The sequence below is a fragment of the Rhinichthys klamathensis genome, unplaced genomic scaffold (genome assembly GCF_029890125.1).
Source record: "Rhinichthys klamathensis goyatoka isolate OS25496 unplaced genomic scaffold, OSU_Roscu_1.1 h1tg000068l_1, whole genome shotgun sequence".
Taxonomy (NCBI): Eukaryota; Metazoa; Chordata; class Actinopteri; order Cypriniformes; family Leuciscidae; genus Rhinichthys; species Rhinichthys klamathensis.
Genome location: NW_026606611.1, coordinates 3,865,041 through 3,887,662, shown reverse-complemented (window position 1 = coordinate 3,887,662; position 22,622 = coordinate 3,865,041). Strand labels below are relative to the sequence as shown.

The window sequence follows — 22,622 nt, the reverse complement described above, 5'->3', positions numbered from 1 at the left end:
TCATCCCGCATTTGTGAACTGAGGGGGAGAGAGAGAGAGAGAGAGAGAGGTTCCTCACCCTCATCCATGTCCCTGGAGAATCGGATGAGAATGCGTCCCAGGGGTGTTGTGTCGAAAAAGCGCATGGGGCTCAGAAGTAGAGTCTTAAATAGTTTATCATGCAGAACCGAGGCTGCCCGCACAGTGCACTGCAACAACAACAACGACACACACACAACAGTGTTAATAATGCATGAACACAGCAAAAATGCTAATAAATGAGCCGGTGATTTGAACACTTATAAAATGCTTTAGTTAGGGTCTACAATGCAAATAAACAGGTCAGGGATGTAAACAAACATTTAAACAGCCATAATAGCTAGATTATATGAAGGGAAACCTTGGCAAGCATACAGAAATGCTTTTGCCTGAGCTCTGTGAAGTCCAGATGAGACATTACACTGGAAGTGACCAATACTGCTCGAGTCTGACATCATCAGTAAGCAAAGATCAATCAACTTCAGCCACAGTAAAATAGGGGGATTTCTTTGATCTACTTTCTCAGATATACAGTACGCTGGTATAAAAAAATTTAAAAAGTTTTAAAGGGATATTTCACCCAAAAACGAAAATTCTGTCATTAATTACTCACCCTCATGTCGTTCCAAACCTGTAAGACTTTCGTTCATCTTCTGAACATTAATGAAGATCTTTTGATGAAATCTGAGACTTCTCTGTCCCTACATTGACAGCAATTTTATAAAGTGACTGTAGTGCTTTGTTTGCGGAAAAAACATAATATACCACTTCAAAATATTAATCTCCAACGTGCGTTCACAAGACCACCACACTAAATGCGTGAACACGCAACAGAGATTAATATTGTAAATAAAGTGGTTAAATTATGTTTTTTGCTCAAAGCGTCACTTCATAAAATTGAGGTTAAACCACTAGAGTCACATGGATTACTTTAATGATGTATTTACTACCTTTCTGGGGTTAACTTCTCGTTGCAGAGCTGTCAATGGAGGGATAAAAATCTCTCAGATTTCATCAAAAGATCTTCATTTGTGAACAGAAGATGAACGAAAGTCTTACGGGTTTGGAACGACATGATGGCGAGTAATTAATGACAGAATTTTCTTGTCTGGGTGAACTATCCCTTTAAACAACTGCGTATTAGGATCATGATCATTAGGATCAAAATTCAAAGGGCCCAGGACCCCCACTCCCCGAGGGTCTCCACCATCACAGGGCCCAGGATAATGTTCACAGTTATTCCCTCCTGACGACACACCCGATACATCTGCTTAGAAACAATAGATGATTTAAATTAAAGGACAAGAGACCATTTCACCAGCTTTTGTTTAGATGCAACAAATTAAACCTAATTAAATATATACCAAGTACGCTTTTGTTTTTTGTTTTTTAAAGATATTTTCAGCAAGGATGCATCAAACAGTAAAGACAACAGATTTACAGACAACAGTGTAACAAAAGATTTCAGTTACACTTCATTTTAAGGTGTCATTGTTACAGTGCAATTATATATTTAAGTACTGAGTAATATTAAGCAACTACATGTACTTACTATAGGGTTAGGACAGGATTAGGGTTTGGTTAAGGGGTTAGTTGGATCTAATTATGCATAATTTACCGTTATTACTATGGTAAGTACAGTACACGTAACAAGGACACTGTAAAATAAAGATACCAAGATTTCTTTTGATTATGTGACACTGAAGACTGGAGTAATGGCTTCTGAAAACTCCACCGTCACATGAATACATTATTATTTTAAAAAACATATATTTTAAATTGTAATATTTCACAATATTACTGTTTTTTACTGTATTTTTGATCAAATAAACACAGCCTTGTTGAACATAAGAGACATTCAAAGTCATTAAAAAATCTCACTGACCCAAAAGTTTTAAACAATAGTGTATGACAAATAAATTTAATATATAAATAAAATAATTTTGTCATTTTAAGTCACACAGGGGGAATAAAGTGGTTGGGATCGCTGTGCAGTGCGTCAGAAATAGAAAACAGGCATCATCAACTGTAGGCACACTGAGACATGCCACGCCGCAAAGGGCACTTCTCATGAAAACAGCTTCTTTAATTATAATAAAAGCGGTCTAGTTATCGTATCCAGTGTAGTCATGACGTTACCCCCAGCACTTTACACGATCTAACACACAAATGAGGCGTAATAAATGATGAACGTCATCACTGCCCTAAGGTAGAACTGCAGCACATATAAACACATGATTGCATAAGTACAGATATTCCCACATACATGCCTTCATAACAAAATTCCTCATGTTATGCTTATGCGAGTACATTTGGAATTGATGGTTTCTGGCACAAGGAGACAAATTCATTCCATTAATAGAATATGTAAAGTTCCCAAATTTGCTATCTTACCTTCGGGTAAAAGAGATTAGCCATCATCGAGGAATTAGTGAATACAAGTGGCACACAATTACACAGACACATAACCTCTCTAATGTGCTGTCGGGTCTGCTTAATGGAGAAGGGGGCACAGGGTCCTGATGGGACACGCATGCACAACCCCTCCAGCTCAAAGTCAAGACACTGGACAGATAAATGGATTTAGCCTGCAGGCAATTTCAATTAAACCGCAGAAAAAATTAAGAGACAGAAAGGATGAGAAAGAGAAAAAAGTGGACACTTGCCAATGCCATGGATTGCAGAGCAAGGATTTAGTGTGAAAATTAAACTGAAACTATACCATATCAATAATATATCGGTTTCGCTGTGGGAAAAAGGCATTAATTGCGATGCCCCCATGACAGATTAACCTGGTACTCTCAGGTAGATTCAGGCAGTGATGAATAGTACATGAGCAAAGAGGAAATGCATCTGCCTAAGGACCCAAGCTTTTGATGAAAAATTCAGCAGGAAGCCTGAACAGAGGAATCTCGCCGACAATAAACTCCAGATTACCTTGACGAACACCAGCCCTCGCATGGTCTTCAGGAAGAGCGCCGCCCCCATGGATAAGACGTACACCCTGGAGTAGTACTGTATGTGTGGATTCAGCCGCATGCTATCGCTCCCGGCGGTCTCGTTCCCCTGCAGCAGCGAGGAATTCTGCAGGGACAAACGAACATTACCTTGGAAACATGATCCTTCCCTAGAGATCCCCAACATACCAGCTGAACTGTGTGCACCAGTCCCAGTCTCAATTATTTTACAGAATGCGAGTTAACTGCAACATCTGTTGCCGTGATTGTCCCTCTGAGTAAATCGTGTGGAGTCTGGCACTTCTAATTAGTTTCGGGATTGATGTTCATTTCAGCTGAGCACCAAAAGTCGGTGATTCAAGCTGGCGTTGCGTTGCGTTAAAGGAATAATTCACCCAACAATGAAAATTGTCATCATTGTTTCACCATTATGTCGTTTCTAAACCTGTAAAGAATTACTTTCTCCAATGAAACTCTGAAGAATGTGAGCAAGTAGGAACTACTTATTCCAAGGAATAATACCTTGGAATAATTCCTTATACCAAGAAAACTAATTATTCTTTTGAGTCAGATCCAGTCAATTGGTTGGTCAATTTATTCACACTGATCAGAAATTCTCATTTTGTTTTCCACAGAAGAAAGAGTCATACAGGTGAGTAACTGATGACAGAGTTCTTATTGTTGGCTGAACTATCCCTTTAAATGGCAGAAAGTCAAAGCAATGAGATTGGTTTACCCCGCTGCCCTGCCTGATCCAGTGACTCAGCCACCAGTTGCTGAAGGCGATACTGCCTGTGGTGAAGAGGAAGAGGAGGATGTTCACAATGAAGGCCAGAGGGCCTCCGGCAGCCTTGATGTAAGCAGCATACACGGGCCAGGCCACGGCCCCGGTCCCCTTTTCCTCCGCCTGCATGAGCTGCTCTGTGAGGTGCACATCAAACAACAGAAAGAGACAGAGGAGAAAAACAAAGAAGTGTGACTCATCCACCAATATTAGCTCAGCTAAACTCAGGCTGTTGTTCTCAGATTAAACCAGCGCTTCTCAACTGCTATTCGCCACGACCCCAAGATAGGTCACACGTTGGCTAGCCAAACATCTGAACAAACTACAAAAGATCAATTTATTTGCTGGGTGGTTTATATTTAGTATAACAGTCATGGTATGTTTGTATCAGCTAGGCTTGTGTTTGCATCATTTCAGATCAGCGAATGTGAGCGAGTTGTGCGTTTCTAACCTGACTCCGCCAGATGGATTTGCTCCGCATATCCATCTGGAAACCTCCCGTTGAAGTAGTTTTGGTAAGGGACGAAAATACTGGTTAGCTGATTGGCCTATGTTGGTGATAGACGGGCCAAATCAACCAATCAGATCAACGAAGCATATGACGTACTAACAGAGCGTATCTTTTCCTCTGAGAAAAGCCTCCAGAGCAGTGTTTTGCTCTTCTTTCAGTGAAGAAATGTAATTCCGATAAAACTTGCTCGATAGCCACGCTGATGCTAGTTTCATCCGCTGAAGCCGACATGTTCTTTAGACTGAACTGACGCGCTTCTCGTTGCGTCACACCTCAACCCGCCTCAAAGCCAACGCTGATTGGACGTTCGTTTGGTGAACTGCTCCCAAATTTTCTTTAACGGAAAGTATCCAGACTGATCTGCGAGTGAAACCTTGAAAGCTCGCGAGATCAGGATGGTCTCACGAGGCTAGTGCGTTTCTGCATGGGGCAGAGACCTAGATTTGTTCTAAAAGTTTGAGCGTCTGTGTTTTCTCTCGAAAGGACTACAATTAATTCTTAGCGACTATGGGTGTGTTTACACGACACCGTTTTCAACTGAAAAAAGCTAACTTTTTATACGTTTTGGACATTCATTTACATGACAATTGCAAGATTTTGAAAAAGGGGTTTTGTAGTGCAAGGTTTATGACCGTGTTAACAACAAAAACGTGAATTTGTAAAAACGGGTGACGTCATGCGTACGCATATTACATGTTCATGCATGCGTATTACGTGTTCGTGGGGTGTTTCTTGACAAAATGACATCGACAACTACTGGCCTGGCATGCATAATACAGCCTTTTTTGTTATTTGCACAGATCCGCGTGAACGGTGATCGTTTTTAGTACATCGTTGTAGAGTCACATTTTTGTCTATTCAGCTTATGTCATGGTCATGTTATATGTAGTTTTGTTAACTACCAATTTAAAGTACTTTTTTAATGATCATTAAAACATTTATAATAACATATTATTAACATATATATTGTATACATTAATAAATCTGCATTTTTGCCATTTTCAACGTTTGACTCCAAAGTAATTTCTTGTTATTTTTTTGTACTGGTAATGGGCTAATGGTTTCACCACTTGAAATGCAATGTAGATTCAACGCAAACCCAGCTGAGAAGTGCTTGATTAAACACCCCTCACCTCCTTTACTGCTCTCGGCGTGCGGCTTGGCTGCGTCATTGACATGAAGGGACTGCGGGCTGCTCTCCTCCTCTGCCCTCTGCTTGTTTTTCAGGTTCTTCCTCACCAGGCTCTGGATGAAAGATGAACAGAAAAAGAGAAAGAGCGAGACCTGGTAAAGAGCAACCCGCAACTGAATGAGCCAGAACAACGGCTGTTGGGTCATTAATACAGAGATCAGTGACAATGTCCCTCGGGCTGTTACTCCCACAGATCAATTCACTTATAAATTACAAAAGCACAGCGTAAATTAACATTTCAAACCCAGCAGCTCTGCAACCCGTGGTTCATGAATTTTGCAGTGGGTGATGTAGGATGTTTTGTGAGGGTTTGACCCTGGTGTTTTCCCATAGGGCACAGCTGCAGCGGGCGGCATATCGCACCTCTTGCTGCACGCTGTTGAAAAGGGCAGCGTAGTCTCGGCCTTTCTCCATCAGCTGGGTGTGTGTGCCGTGCTCTGCTATCTGGCCGTCCTTCATTAACACCAACTCATCACACTCTGGCAAGTACTGTAGAATAAACACACCCGGGGGAAAGGACATGAGTGTCATAAAACAGAGTTAGGAGACCTTATGTTATTAACCTAAATCTAAGCATAATAATATCATAGAATAGAAGACATTAAAAAAATAAAAATAATAATGATATAAAATAAAATAATGTGTTGAGGGAAATTTTTATGTCTTTAATATTTGTAATAGGGATGACATATTGATATTATCAGTTATCAGCTAATATTAGAAATTTTTTTATGTATTAGTAACAGTCAATGTTGGATTTATAGTTGCATTTTACATTGTGCAGGTCATTTCCTCTATTTTTTACCTTTCCGTCATCCAAAGCTATATTAAAACTAATTTTTTCAATTAAAAAGTAATCTTTAGCAAATCTCAAAACAAATATCCATTTTTTTTATAATGCACATTATAATGTTACAGCATTTAAAATGTTTCATTTTAACTTTTAGTGTTTCATTTTTTACATTTTATTTAGACAAAACAGAACATTTATCAGTTAGCGGCAGTGTTACTGTTAACTGAAATTATTAAAATAATCGTTTTTGTTAATTGAAATAAAGCTGAAATATAATAAAACATGTTTTTTAAATTAACTTAAAAAAATTTAAACTTAAAGAAAATTAGAAATGTTGCCTTGGCAACTAACTGAAATAAAATAAGTTTAAGATAAAGTACTAAAATGATTCAAACTAAAACTGAAATGAAAATGCTACTAAAAGGTAAATATGATTTATTTATTTTTATCACAAGGGCACGTAAAATTACTAAACTAACATTTTGTTCAACTAAAATAAAACTGAATCGTATATAAATAATACAAAAAATTGTATTCATATGAAATAAACAAACAGGCTTATTGGCAGAGGTGGGAGACTCGAGTCATATGACTTGACTCGAGTCGCAATTTTCTGGACTTGAGACTTACTTGACTAGATCTCTGAAAAGACTCGACTTGACTTTAGACTTGACTCGGACTTGTGCCTATTTACTTGAAATGACTTGACTTGGAATTTATTTATTTTTTAATTATTGTGATTTTTTTATATATTTAAGAATGAGGGAGCGCGGGCGGTAATGCACTCCCTCTGTGTGTGCGGGTTGAGGGAGAATAAAACGATTCGCGGGACTCCCGCAAACTAGAAATATCTATGAATAAAACATAAAAACGAATACATTTTTATTAATCTGTTGCAGAAAAGCAATAAGAACAACTAAAACAAAATAGAAATGATTTACAGGCCAGAGTTTCTATTTCTAACATGTCTGCAGCGTTGAGCGATGTAGCCAATCACAGACATATGTGTTGATTTCTTGAACGCAATGGCCAATCAGAAGCATTTACGATGGACTCCCCTCACCGCTCAAAACGTCAGTTCTAACTACCCACGTATTAAAAAAATAGTCGGGTTTTTAAATCATTTAAATGATTAGATTTGTTTTCTTAAAATTTCCATATAATATTTTGTGTTATGGGATCAAATCACCTGGATATTTAGAGTAAGAACATACAAACTTTGGCATACAGTACTAATTTTAGTTTATTTATTTATTTATTTTACAAGATGGGAAAAGTTTTATTAATTCTTGTTTACTTGTGTTCATTTAATTTATTTTAATTTTAGAGCATTTAAAGTGCTTCTTAATGATATTGTATTTATTACACACAAGTTAATTTATTTATTTTTGTAAGCCATCAGCCCTCTGTGTCTAAAGAAGTAATAAAAGTCCCAGAGTTTTTTTGTATTTTAACAAAAATTTGTAAAACTAGCCTGTGTGCGACTTGGTATGACTTGATGACTAAGTTGCGACTTGAATTGACAAAGAGTATGACTTGACTTGACTTTGACTTGCAATGTTAAGACTTGGACTTGACTTGAGACTTGCATTTAGTGACTTACTCCCACCTCTGCTTATTGGTATTGGCTTAAATAAATATTTAATAAATAAATAAAGATGGAAAAGGGTATTTAAAGCCATGCTGTATTATAAGAATAATAATGGCTGAAAGGATTGCCAAACAACGGCCTTCACAATAAAGCACTGCCTCTCATATGAACCATATTCGATTCTAAAACATATATACTCTCAGTGGAACTTGGTGGACGAGTTCGATGCCTCCTGTCCCAGTCTGCGATATGTCTATGCTCTCTCGCTGTACATCACGTGCATTCATAAGCCTCTTGCCTGCAGTTGGTGCGTGACGAAGATGACAGTCCTGCCCTTGGCAGCGGAGCGGATGGCGCTGTGGAATAGGTGTGAGCCCACACGAGTGTCTACGGCGCTGAGGGGGTCATCGAGCAGAAGGATGGGTCTCTCGCTGTACAGCGCACGTGCCAGACTCACTCTCTGCCGCTGGCCGCCGCTCAGGTTGGCTCCTCTCTCTCCGATCTACAGCAGATAATTCCGTTACAGCCACAGTCATGATTATACACCATTTTTCCAAGACTATTTACAATCGAAAAAGTGAGATTTGTACGACCTTGTACTTTGATTGTGTTTGTCGAGGACAGAGATTATATTAGGAGCATTATACCTCAGTCATATCGCCATATGGTAGTTGAGTAATATCAGGGAATAAACAGCATGCTTCCAGAACAGCATTGTACCTGGTGAGAGATGAGAACAACACTTGTTTAATTTTAGAAGAAAGGCCCAAGTCATTTGTATGCACAACTTACATATGCATGGATAAAGCTCCTTACTTTTCCTCAACATATTGTTTTCCAAACAGGATGTTCTCTCTGAGGGAATCGTTGAGGATCCAAGCCTGTTGAGCAACATATGCAAATCCTCCATTTACAGCTACTGAGCCGCCAAGAAGGGTCATCTAGACAGAAGGCGAAGAATCAAACCTATACATCTGCTTTCACCCTGCTGAGAAGACCAGCTGGTTTATGTCCAGGCTGGTTGATGATGGTTAAAGGGGTAGTTGTAAAAAATAAACGTTTTTCATTATTTACTCTAATTCCTTGCCAAACCCATATGCTGTTATTTTCTCAGTAGAACTCATAAGGTGAAATGCTTCTGTAAAACAACAGCTGTCAAGCTCCAAAGAAAGAACTTTAAAACTTTGTCTCTTTCAAAGTTTAAAAGAACATAATTTATTTGAATCTTGTAACATCTTAAATGTCAAATGACTATTTTGTAGTTGAATAAAAGTATTAATTTATTTAATAAATAAAAAAATAAAATAAAAAAAAACCTTTTGAATGGTAGTGCATGTAATTTCTCACCTGTCCCAGGAGAGCAGATAACAGTGAGCTCTTTCCACTGCCGACTCCGCCACAAACCCCCAACAGTGAGCCCTGGGTGCACAGCGCAGAAAGCAGGCCGTCAAATCACGTCAAAACAGAGCGAGCGTAATGCTTGTGTTGAAAAACTACATGAGCCCTCTATTCATGAACAGTTTTTTTTTTTTTTTAACTGAATATAGTGAGAAATGTTCAGACACTGAGCTATGTAATGAAGGTGAAACCGCACATGGAATGGTAAAAATGACCTATGATAATACCTTGCGGATGCTCAGGTCTATGCGGTGCAGGGTTTTGTGCAGCGGCGGTCGGATGCTCTGGGATGAGGAGATGGTGCTCTGCGGGCTCTCCTGCTCCATGTGTGTCAGAAGGTGCTCTGCGTTGGGTTCCTCGCTCTTTCCTTTACTCTCCTCTGTGCTGATGTACAAGCTCAGTTTCTCCCTCCTCAAAAGCCTCCTCATGCCTCCTCTTTTCTGCTGAACTCGGCTGTTTTTCCTCTGTGAGCCGCAGGTCTTCTCCCAGGCCAGTGTGGCATCTTGAAACTCCACCGCATTATAGGGATCTTCTGTTTTGACCGAGATCAGCTCCCTATCCTCCATCATGAAGAGCTTCTGTGGGCAAAAGTGGAGGCATTAACACCGGGAACATCAAACTTGTTTGGTAAACAAAACTTTGAAGGAATAGTTCTCCCATAAGAAAAAAAATCTGGGTCACACTTTAGATTAGGGTCTAATTCTCACTATTAATGAACTATTAACTACGACTTTTGCCTCCGTAAACTTCTAATTACTACTTATTAATAGTTAGTAAGGTAGTTTTGTCACGGTTGGTAAATCCTATGTCTGCTCCTTGTCTCGTGGTTCTGTTATTGTATGTGTTGTGTGCTGATTAGAGGGGCGTGGCCGCTCATCAGCGCTCGTCAGCAATCACCCATCATCAGCTGCAGTCTATCATTCATGTGTATATATTCTCATCAACTTCTCATCTCCTTTGTCAGATCGTTGTTTGTGGTTCCCGGTGTGTGTGTTCCCAGTCTCGTTCAGTCGTGTGCTTCTCTTGTTCCGGTTCTTGTTCGTTGGATGTTGGATTACTGTTCGTCGTTGGATTTTCACCACCACTACCACTACACGCTGCACTGTCTTCTGACCATTGGAGTCCCTGCGCTACTAACCTGTTTGCCTGGACTTTGGACTGCCTATCTATTCCATCATTTCAATAAAAGAGTTAACTGCAATTGCTTCCGTTTGATCACTCATGACAAGTTTTTAATAGGTATTAGGTACGATTATGGGATGTAGAATCTGGTCATGGAGAATAAGGCATTAATATGTGCTTTATAAGTATTAATAAACAGCCAATATCGTAGTAATATGCATGCTAATAAGAAACTAGTTAATAGTGAGAATTGAACCGTAAACTAAAGTGTTATTTACTCACCATCATGTTGTTCGAACATGAAATTCTGTGAACACAAAAGTAGAAATACTGCAGAATGTCCAGTCTGCTCTTCCATGAAAGTGAATGGAGCTCACAAAAATAGCATAATAGTAGTCCAGTGTGACAATTTAAAGTGAATTGGAGCATGATTGAGGTTTGAGAACTACAGCAGAGGTGATGATTTTTAAAGCATGACGTATGAAATAAATACTTTTGAATGGGAACAGTTTACTGAACCTTTAGAAAATATATTTTTTTAAACTTTTTTGAAAAAGTTTGTATGTGTGTTTTTTCTTTAGTATCATATTTGATACATCAGGCTTGTATGCCTATATAGTATGATATATGCGAATATGGAGCTCATTCTCAAGGAGGAAAAAAAATATATTTTATAGACCCAAACTTAGCAAAAATACGTTCTGATAGCTTATAATGTAAATCAATAAGAGGTTTATAAAAGTAAAGCAGACTACTTACGTGAAATGCATATAAATATACGTTTTCAATCTATATATCCCAATATCTCCCAATAATATGTCTTAGTAAGATGATATTTAAATGCTTGGTTTTATGATCAAAGCTCTGTAGCTTTTAAATGGGTGGGCGGGGATAAAATGTAATGCAAAATAATGATGATTGAGAGATAAACAAAACGTTCCTCAAAAGCCTGATCGATCTTATTTGATACTCACATTTTAACATGATTAAAATAATGTTAGATAATCAAGTTGCTCAAATCCAGTGAGTGTTCATCTTGAGCAAATTTATTAATACATTTGATTTATAAATATCAGTAAAATACACTTGTATCACAATCTAAAAGTGGACGTTTTTAGAATGATACTAGATTACAATTAAAAGCACTTGTTAAAAAAGTATGAGCTATCAATCAGGTGACAGAAAGCATGCAACAGATTGTGAACAATGTGGGGGCAGATACAAGCAACCCACACACCACTGATCCATAATTCACACATCACCGACATAGACACACATGCATATTTGGCACGTCTCCTTTAAGAAGCGAGAGAGTTTGAGTTTTGTTAATGTGTTGTTCCGGGGCAGAATTTGAGAATAAAAATGCGACTGTTTTGGTCTAATGCAACAATCCTGCCTCCGTGTATTTTTAATAGCTCGAATATCTACAACAACAGGTTTTTCAGCAAAGTTTTGATCATGTTGATCATTTTAATTTGTGTATAAAATATGATACAGTAGGCTTTATATTCAGCTTTTTTTGGTCATTTTTGGAGTCCCATTCCCTATTTATTCATTGTACTGGAGAAGAGCCATCTGGACGTTCTTCAAAATGTATCTTTTGTGTTCCACTGAAAGTAATTCATGTTTGGAAAAACATGAGGGCGAGTAACTAATGGCAGATCAGTAATTTCTGGTTCTTATGTGGATGTGGATGTGTTTTTGACCTGAAATCGTTTCACAGCCACGGAGCCCTCGGATAAAGCACGCACTGCCAAGGGCGTGACCTTTAGAGCAAAGGTCATGGAGTTGAAAACAGCAACAACGGTGAAGGCCTGCGCGTTGTGACAGAAATGAAAACAGGTCTCTGAGTTCAAGTTCGCTGTCGTTTAGGAGCCTCGGATTACTAAGCGAAAAGCAGAAATATGACTTAACCTGTGCTGCCGTGAGATCATAACCCAGAGCCATGTGAAGAGTGAACGTGCACACGCTGGCTATCACCACCACGACTGGAGCTACGCCCACCGTCAGGCTCTGAACACAGCCGGCCCACTCCAGTATCCTCCTCTCTTCTGATCGGACCTCTGGAGACACAGACAGAGGAGTCGTCAAAGAAGCAAGAGAACAGTTTTCTGTCAGGGTTTGAGATTCACAACTGTACTACTAACAGGTGTGACTATCAAATTGCCCTGGGCTCTGTTGCATAAACTGCTTAGACTAGTCTTTCTCTCCTTTTGTCAATTTATGGCCACACAATGTATAATAATAATAAAAAATAAAAAAAGAAGAATTATACACAATTAAAACAAATAACTGGACTTAATTCAGTCCAAAACATTTCCATTTCGCATTTTTCTAATTCGTTTTTTTATTAACAAAATAACAAATCGAGTGAAAAATTTGAGTGTGCCAAATTTCTGTGCCAAATGCCTCAATGACATGACAGACGTCTAAAAAAAATTACGCTTTCAAAATGTAGCTGTGACTCCTGAAGACGCAAGGATCCGATCACATAGAAAGTGTTTTTCCATTGCACTGCGCTGCTTTTCCATTGTTTTTCAATGTAAACATGCTAGACGGCATCTTTAAGGGTGCAGTAAGCGATTTATGAGAAACGCTGTTGAAAGTTGATCGGACCGAGCACCAAAACACACTTGTAGCCAATCAGCCAATCAACTTATGATGATGTAGGAGAGATTTGAAGAAAGACTTTCTGTTCCTCCTCGTCGTTTGTTCATCATGTTCACTTTATTTTTCGCAAAAGCTTTATTTTGCTACGCTTCAGCTATGATAAAGAGACATCCACTCTCGCATTGAAAGGAGGGGTGTGTTTGTTTGGGTTGATTTCAAATATCAACAGTGTTCAACAATGACTCTCATAAATCGCTTACTGCACCTTTAACCGTAGCGCTCGCGTCTCTAGTATGACACGGCATTTTAAAAACGCTGCATTCACGTTAAAAGTAGTTAAACGTTTTAAAATGCGTCTCTAGACCTTGCACTTTTTCAGTTCCTCTGACCTACATCTTGCGTTTTTAACAGCAGAAACGCATTGAACAAGCCTTAAAGGGTCACTCCACCCATTTCAACATTAATCTTTATTGAAAGTGGGTTATATATGTAGTCGAAATGTAAAAGAAATTTTAAATTTGGTGCCCTCTTGACCGAGAAAAGACAGAAAATAACTTTGGGGCGCATTTGTATGTAAGACAACAACTCCCACAATGCACCATGTTGCACAGCTCCGCAAGCCACTCCCACTAATCCAGAACAGCGCAAACATCAGAGAAATCGCTCTTCCGTCTACAAGAAGGCTAGCTGCCAAATGAGTTCAAAATTCATTTCACAAAAAATGTCTAGTTAGTTGTGGCGAGCAGGACGAGGGCGAGGGACGTGAGAGGACGACGCGAGTGATAATGAATGGCACCTGTGCAGCGGTCTCATATCTCTCACGGAGGAGCGGAAGCACAAAAGGAACAGGCCTGATTTTATGTTTTGTTTCTGTTGTGTGTGGCCAGCTGGCTTATACTTTTGTTTTGTATTTGTTTATTTTACTATTAAAACGTTTAAATGTTCGCCGGTTCCAGCCTCCTTCTTCCCACAACAACGAACCCCGTTACATTGGCAAACTCATTAGTGAATTACTCGTTTGTATTTCTTTCTATATGGTGAATTATTGCATGATACCTGCATGTTCAGTCAGGCGAAACTAGGATGGTTCACATCACAACACAAACGTCCGTGTGCTCGTCTGATTCAGAGATTTCGTCCAGGAGAAACTGCCTTGTTGAAATTCTCTGCAGCAGACGGACTCTATCTGTGTCCGTAGCGCACAGCGAGAGCACAGGCACCAGCAGTCCGCCTCAGCTCGACCCAGCCCGGGCTCCTCGTCCGCGACAGGCAGCCGCCTCCTGTTCCACCATCAGCCTCAGCTGCTCTTCACTATATTGGGGCTCGTAAAGATAGCCACGAACAGCGGATTCGAGCAGCAGAATTTCAAAATCCTCTTCTTCCATATCATGTTTAGTTTCTTCCGTCATTGTCGTAACTTCCTATATCCACAGCGCTTGTTAGCTTAGCTTATAAACAAGATGGCTGATATTGCTTTCAGTATCTGCAAGTGAAGTCCCACCCACTGATCTGTGATAGCTCTGTTAGCGCATTAGGCACAACCCCCTATGGGCGGGTTTGAAAGGGTGGGAATTTGTGCTTGTAGTCTATACAGAAATCCCCCCTTTTTACACTTCCTCCTACAATGACGTCAAATGACGATTTTTGCGTCATTGTAGGAGGAAGTGAAAAAGGTAAATAGTAGATTTCTCTCGTCTCAGGGGAAAATGAAAGAATGTTGCACGACCATTCAATAGTATGACTGGTTGTCTAACAATGGACCTCTTAATGCAAATGGGTGGAGTGACCCTTTAAGGGAGTCAGTTCGGTTATATAATGCATTTGTTATTCTCTCTTGAAACTGAACTGTGTATGAACAGAACCATATTTAGTGAAACCTACTGTGTGAATGTAGCCCTATTGTGTTTCTATCCTACAGTGTAGTTTCTAATTTACAGGAGCCAAACGATGTCCAATCCGGCGGCAACACTGAGAAGTGTGTCTGTATCGGAGAGGAAGACAGATCGTAATCATAAATGGGATGTTGCAGTAGATGGGAATGTTGAGGCATTGGATGGTGTCCAAGTGCCCCATTTCACCCTCCTTCTGCTGCACTAATATTTGTCTCCCGACTGCCTGGAAGCTGGCACATTCATTCAGTGCCGCTCTCTGGCTCATGGCCAAAGTGTTTTGCTGCTGGTCTAAACAACCAGAAGCACTGGACGTATTCTCTGAAAACATTGCTGGATCTCCATAATTCAGATATAGAAGATGTTAATCTATGAAGGTTGTGATATTTTATTGTGTGCATGCAAAAAAAAAGTGCAAATTTAAGAGAGAAGGCCATGCATCCTTCATTTCTGCTCAGCTACATAACAGGCAATGTCTTATGTGAAAATGGATTACTGAAGCAGTACGTCCCAGTTTAAAGGTTTTAAAGATCCATTGCCTACATATACAGAGAGTTTTTGAACATTTAGGACACAACTTAAAATCTCTGAACGTCATTTTTTTTTTCATACAAATACAAGCACACCTTTTAAGCAAAACATTTTACAGAAAGATGTTATAAATGAAAAATTGATGAATAAATATACTGTTCAAAATAAAGACAATTCATATTTTGGTTAATGTTATGAACTACACCTGTGATTGCTTGATATTTTTTTTTCCTATGCTATGATTCAATGATTCAAACATGTCTAAAGGGTTACTTAAGTATTTTTGTAAGAAGTCTCTTCTGCTCACCAAGGCTGCATTTATTTGATCAAAAATACAGTAAAAACATTAATATTGTGAAATATTATTGCAATTTTAAAGAACTGTTTTCTATTTTCATATGTTTTAAAAAGCAATTTATTCCTGTGATGTAAATCTAAATTTCCAGCATCATTACTCCAGTCTTTAGTGTCACATGATCTTCAGAAATCATAATAATATGCAGATTTGCTGCTCAAGAAACATTTCTTATTATAATCAATGTTGAAAACGGTTGTGCTGCTGAATATTTTTGTGAAGACCATTACAGTTTTTTTTTCAGGATTCTTTGAAAAATAGAAAGTTAAAAAGAACCGCATTTATTTGAAACATTATAAATGTCCTTACTGTCATTTTTGATCAATGCATCCTTGCTGACCCCAAACTTTTGAATGGTAGTATATATCCACGTCACCCAAATCGTTACTATCTAACATTCAACAAAGTCAAACCACTCCAAAGGCATTATGGAATAAAGAGCGTTAAACGCTTTGTAAGTTAATCTTGGAGCTCAGGGACTCTCAGGACATTTCAGTGACTGAGGACCGAGGAAGGACAGAGCCAAGACAGTGGATTAGGAAACTTGAGAATGTTCCTTTGAATGCAGTGTAAAGACACAGAGATGATCCTTTGATTTCCATGGAGACTATGACATCCAAGGGCTCAGAGAAACAGGAAGTGAGCATATAATGATGGTGACTGAGTCAGTGCTACTGTTTGAGTGGGTGTAGTTGAGCGCTGTCTTACTTTGAATGTTGTGGGAAAACGCCGTCTCCCAGCAGTACATCTTAATGAACTTAATACAACCCAGAATCTCGTTCATCAGTCGGACGCGCTGGTCCGTAACCCCCACACACTTCTTACGGAAATACGCTGTCATGCGGGAGGCCAGCATCTGTGGGGAAATAATTATTATGTGAAGAACAACCTGTACAGCCAGTCACAAGGTTACAGTGTGTCCTGACTCAAAGGGAAATCCCCAGAGTAAAACTATTAATGTACTGCACAAAAATGACAGAATGTCCAGATTTTCTGCTCAAATACATTTTTGTGACCTTTTAATGTGGCTCAAATGACATATAAACTGCTGCTGCAGGCATGAAACCATTTTCCCTGGCATGCTCATCATAACATCACCATATTTTATAATGTAATTGAATCTGACTTCATATTTTGTTATTACATGAGTTTAGAAGACCTTTTGACCTCCAGTCTTAAAGTTTAAGGCAATTTTTAGCTTGTATGGATGGTTTATGCAGGGTTATATAGAATCTATATATGATCCATGCAAACTCCACACAGTAAGGACTCCTCGAACCAGGGACCTTCTTGCTGTGAGGCGACAGTGCCACTGAGCCAGATAGATAGATTTGTTTGTAATATTTTAAACACATGCGCAATATGCGTAATGCCAGTTATTCAATTTATGCATTTATGAGTTCGATTCTGACTTGACTATACATTTTTAGCCATGTTTTTGGTACAACAAACAAGTTACCACTGGATGTTCAAAGTGAATTTGATGGAGTATATTTATTCAACACATTAGAAAGGTATATTGGGGCAGTACCATAAAGACATTTAAAATCTAATAAGTGGCACACTTTGGCTGTGTGAGGCACGTTCAAGAAGACCAGGAAGACAAAGAAGACGGATAATGATCAAACTCTATTTATTATTTATGAACAAGACACGTACCAAACATAGCAAGCAGTTAAGACGTAGAACCGACCAGGAAGAACTGAAACTAGGGAGACTATACAGAGACAAATGAGGAGACTAAGTGACAACAGGTGTACAAGGTGAGTGATGATGACTGATGAGGATGATGACAGGTAACAAGTGAAACAAGAAAACACATGGTGCACAAAAACAGAAGGCAAAACAAAGTCCAAGACAGGAGTCACAGTGACAGTACGCCCCCTCCTGGAAGGCGTGGCCTCACGCCGTAACGAAAAAGATGAAGGCGGGGGTTTGGGAGGAGGAGCAGGCGGGGGTGAGTGATGGGGCTGACAGGAGGCAGAGGAGATGCGGATGACGGTTGGATGATGAGAGGGGGCAGGAGAGGGTGGTTGGGTGGTAATTCAGGCTCAGGAACCGACTCAGGCGTGGCGGCGGCCATCTTGACCGGAGACGAGGGCTCAGGCGTGGTCAAGAGACAAGACTCTGGAAGGGTGGTCTCGGCGGGACGAGACTCTGGAAGGGTGGTCTCGGCGGGACGAGACTCTGGAAGGGTGGTCTCGGCGGGACGAGACTCTGGAAGGGTGGTCTCGGCGGGACGAGACTCTGGAATGGTGGTCTCGGCGGGACGAGACTCTGGAATGGTGGTCTCGGCGGGACGAGACTCTGGAAGGGTGGTCTCGGCGGGACGAGACTCTGGAAGGGTGGTCTCGGCGGGACGAGACTCTGGAAGGGTGGTCTCGGCGGGACGAGACTCTGGAATGGTGGTCTCGGCGGGACGAGACTCTGGAAGGGTGGTCTCGGCGGGACGAGACTCTGGAAGGGTGGTCTCGACGGGACGAGACTCTGGAAGGGTGGTCTCGGCGGGACGAGACTCTGGAAGGGTGGTCTCGGCGGGACGAGACTCTGGAAGGGTGGTCTCGGCAGGACGAAACTCTGGTAGGGTGGTCTAGATGGGACGAGACTCTGGAAGAGTGGTCTAGGTGGGACGAGACTCTGGAAGAGTGGTCTAGGTGGGACGAGACTCTGGAAGGGTGGTCTCGGTGGGACAAGACTCTGGAATGGTGGTTTCGGCGGGACGAAACTCTGGAAGGGTGGTCTAGGTGGGACGAGACTCTGGAAGGGTGGTCTCGGCGGGACGAGACTCTGAAAGGGTGGTCTCGGCAGGATGAGACTCTGGACGAAGATAGGAGGTGTGGCGATAAAGATGGCTGGTGACGGTGGATGAGCAGTGATGTCAGAATCAGCCTCACCCACGGTGAAGGCTAAGCCGCTCAACCACAGCACATGATCCAGTTATTGTTCGAACGTGCCTGGGATCGCTGCTGCAGGAGCTTGCTGGTGCAGATGATCGTCCAGTCTGTACCAGAATACAGTCTTTAGGACGTCATCTGCCCAGTCCATGAGGTGAGAAATTTTGAGAAACCTCTCGGCATATTTCTCGATCCGTTGGCCGTCCTGGAAACAGGTTACAAGCCGATCTGAAGGATTCAGCAGGATATGGAGTACGCCCATGTTCTCCTTAAAGAGCATATTGCAGGTAAAAAAAAACTAAATATCTAAATTAATATATAACCTTGTATGAAAATACCATATGAAAAGTTAATGCAGGATTTAAAATGTTTTAAAACGACATAAGGGAACCAATTTAGTAGATAAAGTGAATGTTTCTTTGACTGCTCGTAAAAAACGTTTTTTTTTTTTCAACATCGCGTCATTTTACGTCACGAAAGGGAGCCTCAGCCAGTGTCGGCAACTTAGCGCCTTTGACACTATTTTTAGCGACTTTTCAGACCCCTTTAGCAGCATTTTTTCAAAAAAGCAACTAGTGACAAATTTAGCGACTTTTTGGATAAACCTCAGTAACCTCCAAATATTGCCTGTACTGTCCTGCGAGCGTGAGGTCTTGCTTTCTCCCTGTCGTCACTCTAGCTGCGCCCCCCCGTTCAGTGAATGGCTGAGAAGAGCGCACGGCTGCTGACAGACGTGATTGAGCAGTGTTTTTCCACGGACTTATCACTTATCTGCTTTTCTTTTGTTTTATATTTAAAGAATTTAGTTTGACCATTTTCATTTTTTTTCTTTTCTTGTGCTTATTACTTGTAATACTCACTATGACAGAGCTTTAGTTCATCCGGTTCCCGAAGTCTCTCAATTCAGATAACTTCCCACATAGGCCAATAAAAAATGTAGTCATTAGAACGAGTAGCTATGATATACATAGCTACTCGTTCTATTGTCTGACAAAAAAAAATAGGACATGAGAATGCATTATTTGACATTCGGCTATATTATATTATAAATAAAGAATTCATTTAGAGAGAAAACACATTAGGCAGACAGAATGCAAGTACGACGCGATGACGTAATTAATATGCTAATTGACGTATGACGTCATCTAGCGACATTTAGCGACTTTTAGGGAAGGCGTTAGCTACTTTCCTTTGAAAATAGTTGGCAACACTGGCCTCAGCTCAGTGCAGAGTAGGTTGGTATTCAGTAAGAGCGGTCGTGAGTCAGTGTGTTTTCGGTAGTTTTTGTATTTTAATTTATCATCGTCATGGTAAATTATTGTGTTTGTGGAGGTTGCAAAAAACTCCGGCCTGGTCAGGACATCGAGTCCACAGGTTTCCTAACAAGAAAAAGGACGGTGCTATCTTTCGTGCCTGGTGCGGTTTGTGCAGGTGAAGAGACGGGATTTCTCTTCCGCATCGGCTTTGAGAAACGCGGCCGTGTGTAGCGTTCACTTCAGATCGGAGGATTATCATCCCGGCGATATGATGGAGTTCAACATGGGATGCCGAAGCAAGAATCTGGCGGGTGACATTTTCCACTAAGGCCCAGTATGCATCTACCTCCCTGCAGCATTGACTTTCCTCAGTTGTGAACATTGCCTCGCATTTCCCACACAAGCACCTACGGAACAAAAAACGTGTATCAGGAACACAAATATCTCTCTGTCTCTCAATGAGAAACTGCTAAGTTATATCACGTAAAGTTACGTCTGGACGGATATTAATGAACATGACATACGCCTGATCAAAGCTTATTAGTTTCTGTTATTGGTAAGTTCCAATACTCCTAGATGACCAATAATAGCTTTGCTATTAACTGATATACGATGGTAATAATCTGTACAATATTGTGAGCACAGGGTATATCGTTAGCGAACGTGTAACGTTATATATCTATAAGCTAACACTGGTTCTCCTCACACCACAACTCAATTTGTCTCCTCTGACCGTTGTTCTGTCTAACATTAATCCTGGCCTGTCCCTGCATAGCAGGCACATAATTGTATGGCTGTGGTCCGTCATACGAGTAAGTATGAACAATTTCCTCAGCGTCCGAAATGTCATTGTGATCCATTATTTTCCTGTTGTTTGAATCGACCGCTCTCCCGCCCGTTACGCCCATTTTCAGATGCGGAAGTAAAACTTTCTCACAAAAACGACTCCAAAAGCCTCTGTAGCGTATTTATAAGTATATTTTAAAGAAAATCTAGTTCCTACATTATTTTTCTATACATTGACTCGTTGGGTCCTCTAACCTGCAATATGCCCTTTAAAGGGATACTCCACTTTTTTTGGAAATAGGCTCATTTTACAACTCCCCCAGAGTTAAACTGTTGAGTTTTACCGTTTTTGAATCCATTCAGCCGATCTCCGGTTCTGGCGGTACCACTTTTAGCATAGCTTAGCATACATCATTGAAGTGGACAAGACCATTAGCATTTCTAAAAACAAAATGACCAAAGAGTTTCGATATTTTTCCTATTTAAAACTTGACTCTTCTGTAGTTACATCGTGCACTAAGACCGACGGAAAATGTAAAGTTGCGATTCTCTAGGCTGATATGGCTAGGAACTATACTCTCATTCCTGCGTAATAATCAAGAAACTTCACTGCCGTACCATGAGAGCAGCAGGCGTAATGATATGACGCAGCGCCTGAAAATAGGCTACCTTCCGTCAACACAACGGAACTATTTTGACCGCAGATCTAACCACCACCACAAACAATTATATGATATATTAGTTATGATTTTTTTTAAACATCCCAAACACATCTATATACATTTGGATGCTACATTAAACAAATTCTTAAAGGGAAACATTTTTTTTTAATAATAAATCAACACCATAGCTGATTCCAAGTGATCAAGGGCTTAGGACGTTCCAATTCAGCCATTGCAGTTTCCGCCAGTAGTGGGCACTCATGCAACGTAAGCAATGATGTACATCCAAGTGAACGAGACGGAGGGAAGTTAGCGAGTGAAGGGCATGACAATTTTGGACTGGAACGCAGCCCAGGAAGAACTGAAACTAGGGAGACTATATACACAGACAAATGAGAAGACTACCTAAGTGACAACCGATGCACACGGTGAGTGATGATGACAGGTAACCGGTGAAACTGATTAAAAGGAAAACACATGGTGCACAAACACAGAAGGCAAAACAAAGTCCAAGACATGCGTCACAGTGACAGTAAGAGGATCTGTATATAGGCAGCGAAGAGATCTGAGTGTTGGAGTAATGTGATTTCTCATTTTAGAGCGAGTTAGCATTCGTGCAGCTGCATGCTGAACTCTTTGTAAAAAATGAATAGAGCTCTTCGGTAACTCAGCAAAAACGGGATAATATTGCAGTTTTAGTAACATTGCTAATATGCTTTTTTAAACTGAGGTCACTGCCGTCAAACATTAATCCTAAATTCTTGACCCAATTACTGGCTTTTAGATATGGATCAATAGATGTTCTCCATGTGTCATTAGCGATAACAAGTGCCTCTGTCTTATCTTTGTTTAGCTGTAGAAAGTTTTGTGACATCCACAATTTTATGCTCTCTATGCAGTCCAGCAGGGTTGAAAAATTAGTGTGGGCATCTGGTGCAAGTGAAAGATAGAGTTGCATGCAGTGTTAATTTTGTCAGCAAATTTTGATTTAGTTTTAGTCTTAGTCTTTTGACTAAAATGGCATTTAGTTTTAGTCATATTTTAGTCATCTGAATTGTTTTAGTTTTAGTCTAGTTTTAGTCGACGAAATACAATAACATTTTAGTCGACTAAATCTACAGTAGATTTAGTCGACTAAAATATAATGGGTTTAGTTAAATTGTAATGCGTTAATTTAGAATTTCTCTAAAATTTCCAAACCCATTTACTCCCGGAGAAAACATCTATTAACCTAGTAATATGAATGATTTTTAAGTTTGAACATGCAATACAG

The 22,622-nt window shown here is 40.2% G+C and overlaps 1 protein-coding gene across 1 annotated transcript in view; it reads right to left on the bottom strand.

Moving 5' to 3' along the window:
* Positions 1 to 22,622, bottom strand: part of wu:fb13g09 (ATP-binding cassette sub-family C member 5) — a 52,672-nt gene that overhangs the window by 11,334 nt on the left and 18,716 nt on the right. Inside the window, exons 7-19 of the mRNA XM_056250301.1 lie at positions 16,460 to 16,607; positions 12,281 to 12,429; positions 12,073 to 12,180; positions 9,472 to 9,822; positions 9,194 to 9,265; positions 8,663 to 8,787; positions 8,494 to 8,566; positions 8,145 to 8,348; positions 5,826 to 5,951; positions 5,404 to 5,515; positions 3,712 to 3,896; positions 2,956 to 3,102; positions 59 to 188 (exon numbers count right to left, since the gene is read on the bottom strand). Of these exons, the coding sequence (XP_056106276.1) occupies positions 59 to 188; positions 2,956 to 3,102; positions 3,712 to 3,896; positions 5,404 to 5,515; positions 5,826 to 5,951; positions 8,145 to 8,348; positions 8,494 to 8,566; positions 8,663 to 8,787; positions 9,194 to 9,265; positions 9,472 to 9,822; positions 12,073 to 12,180; positions 12,281 to 12,429; positions 16,460 to 16,607 (1,930 nt within the window). The remainder of the gene's footprint in view (positions 1 to 58; positions 189 to 2,955; positions 3,103 to 3,711; positions 3,897 to 5,403; positions 5,516 to 5,825; positions 5,952 to 8,144; positions 8,349 to 8,493; positions 8,567 to 8,662; positions 8,788 to 9,193; positions 9,266 to 9,471; positions 9,823 to 12,072; positions 12,181 to 12,280; positions 12,430 to 16,459; positions 16,608 to 22,622) is intronic.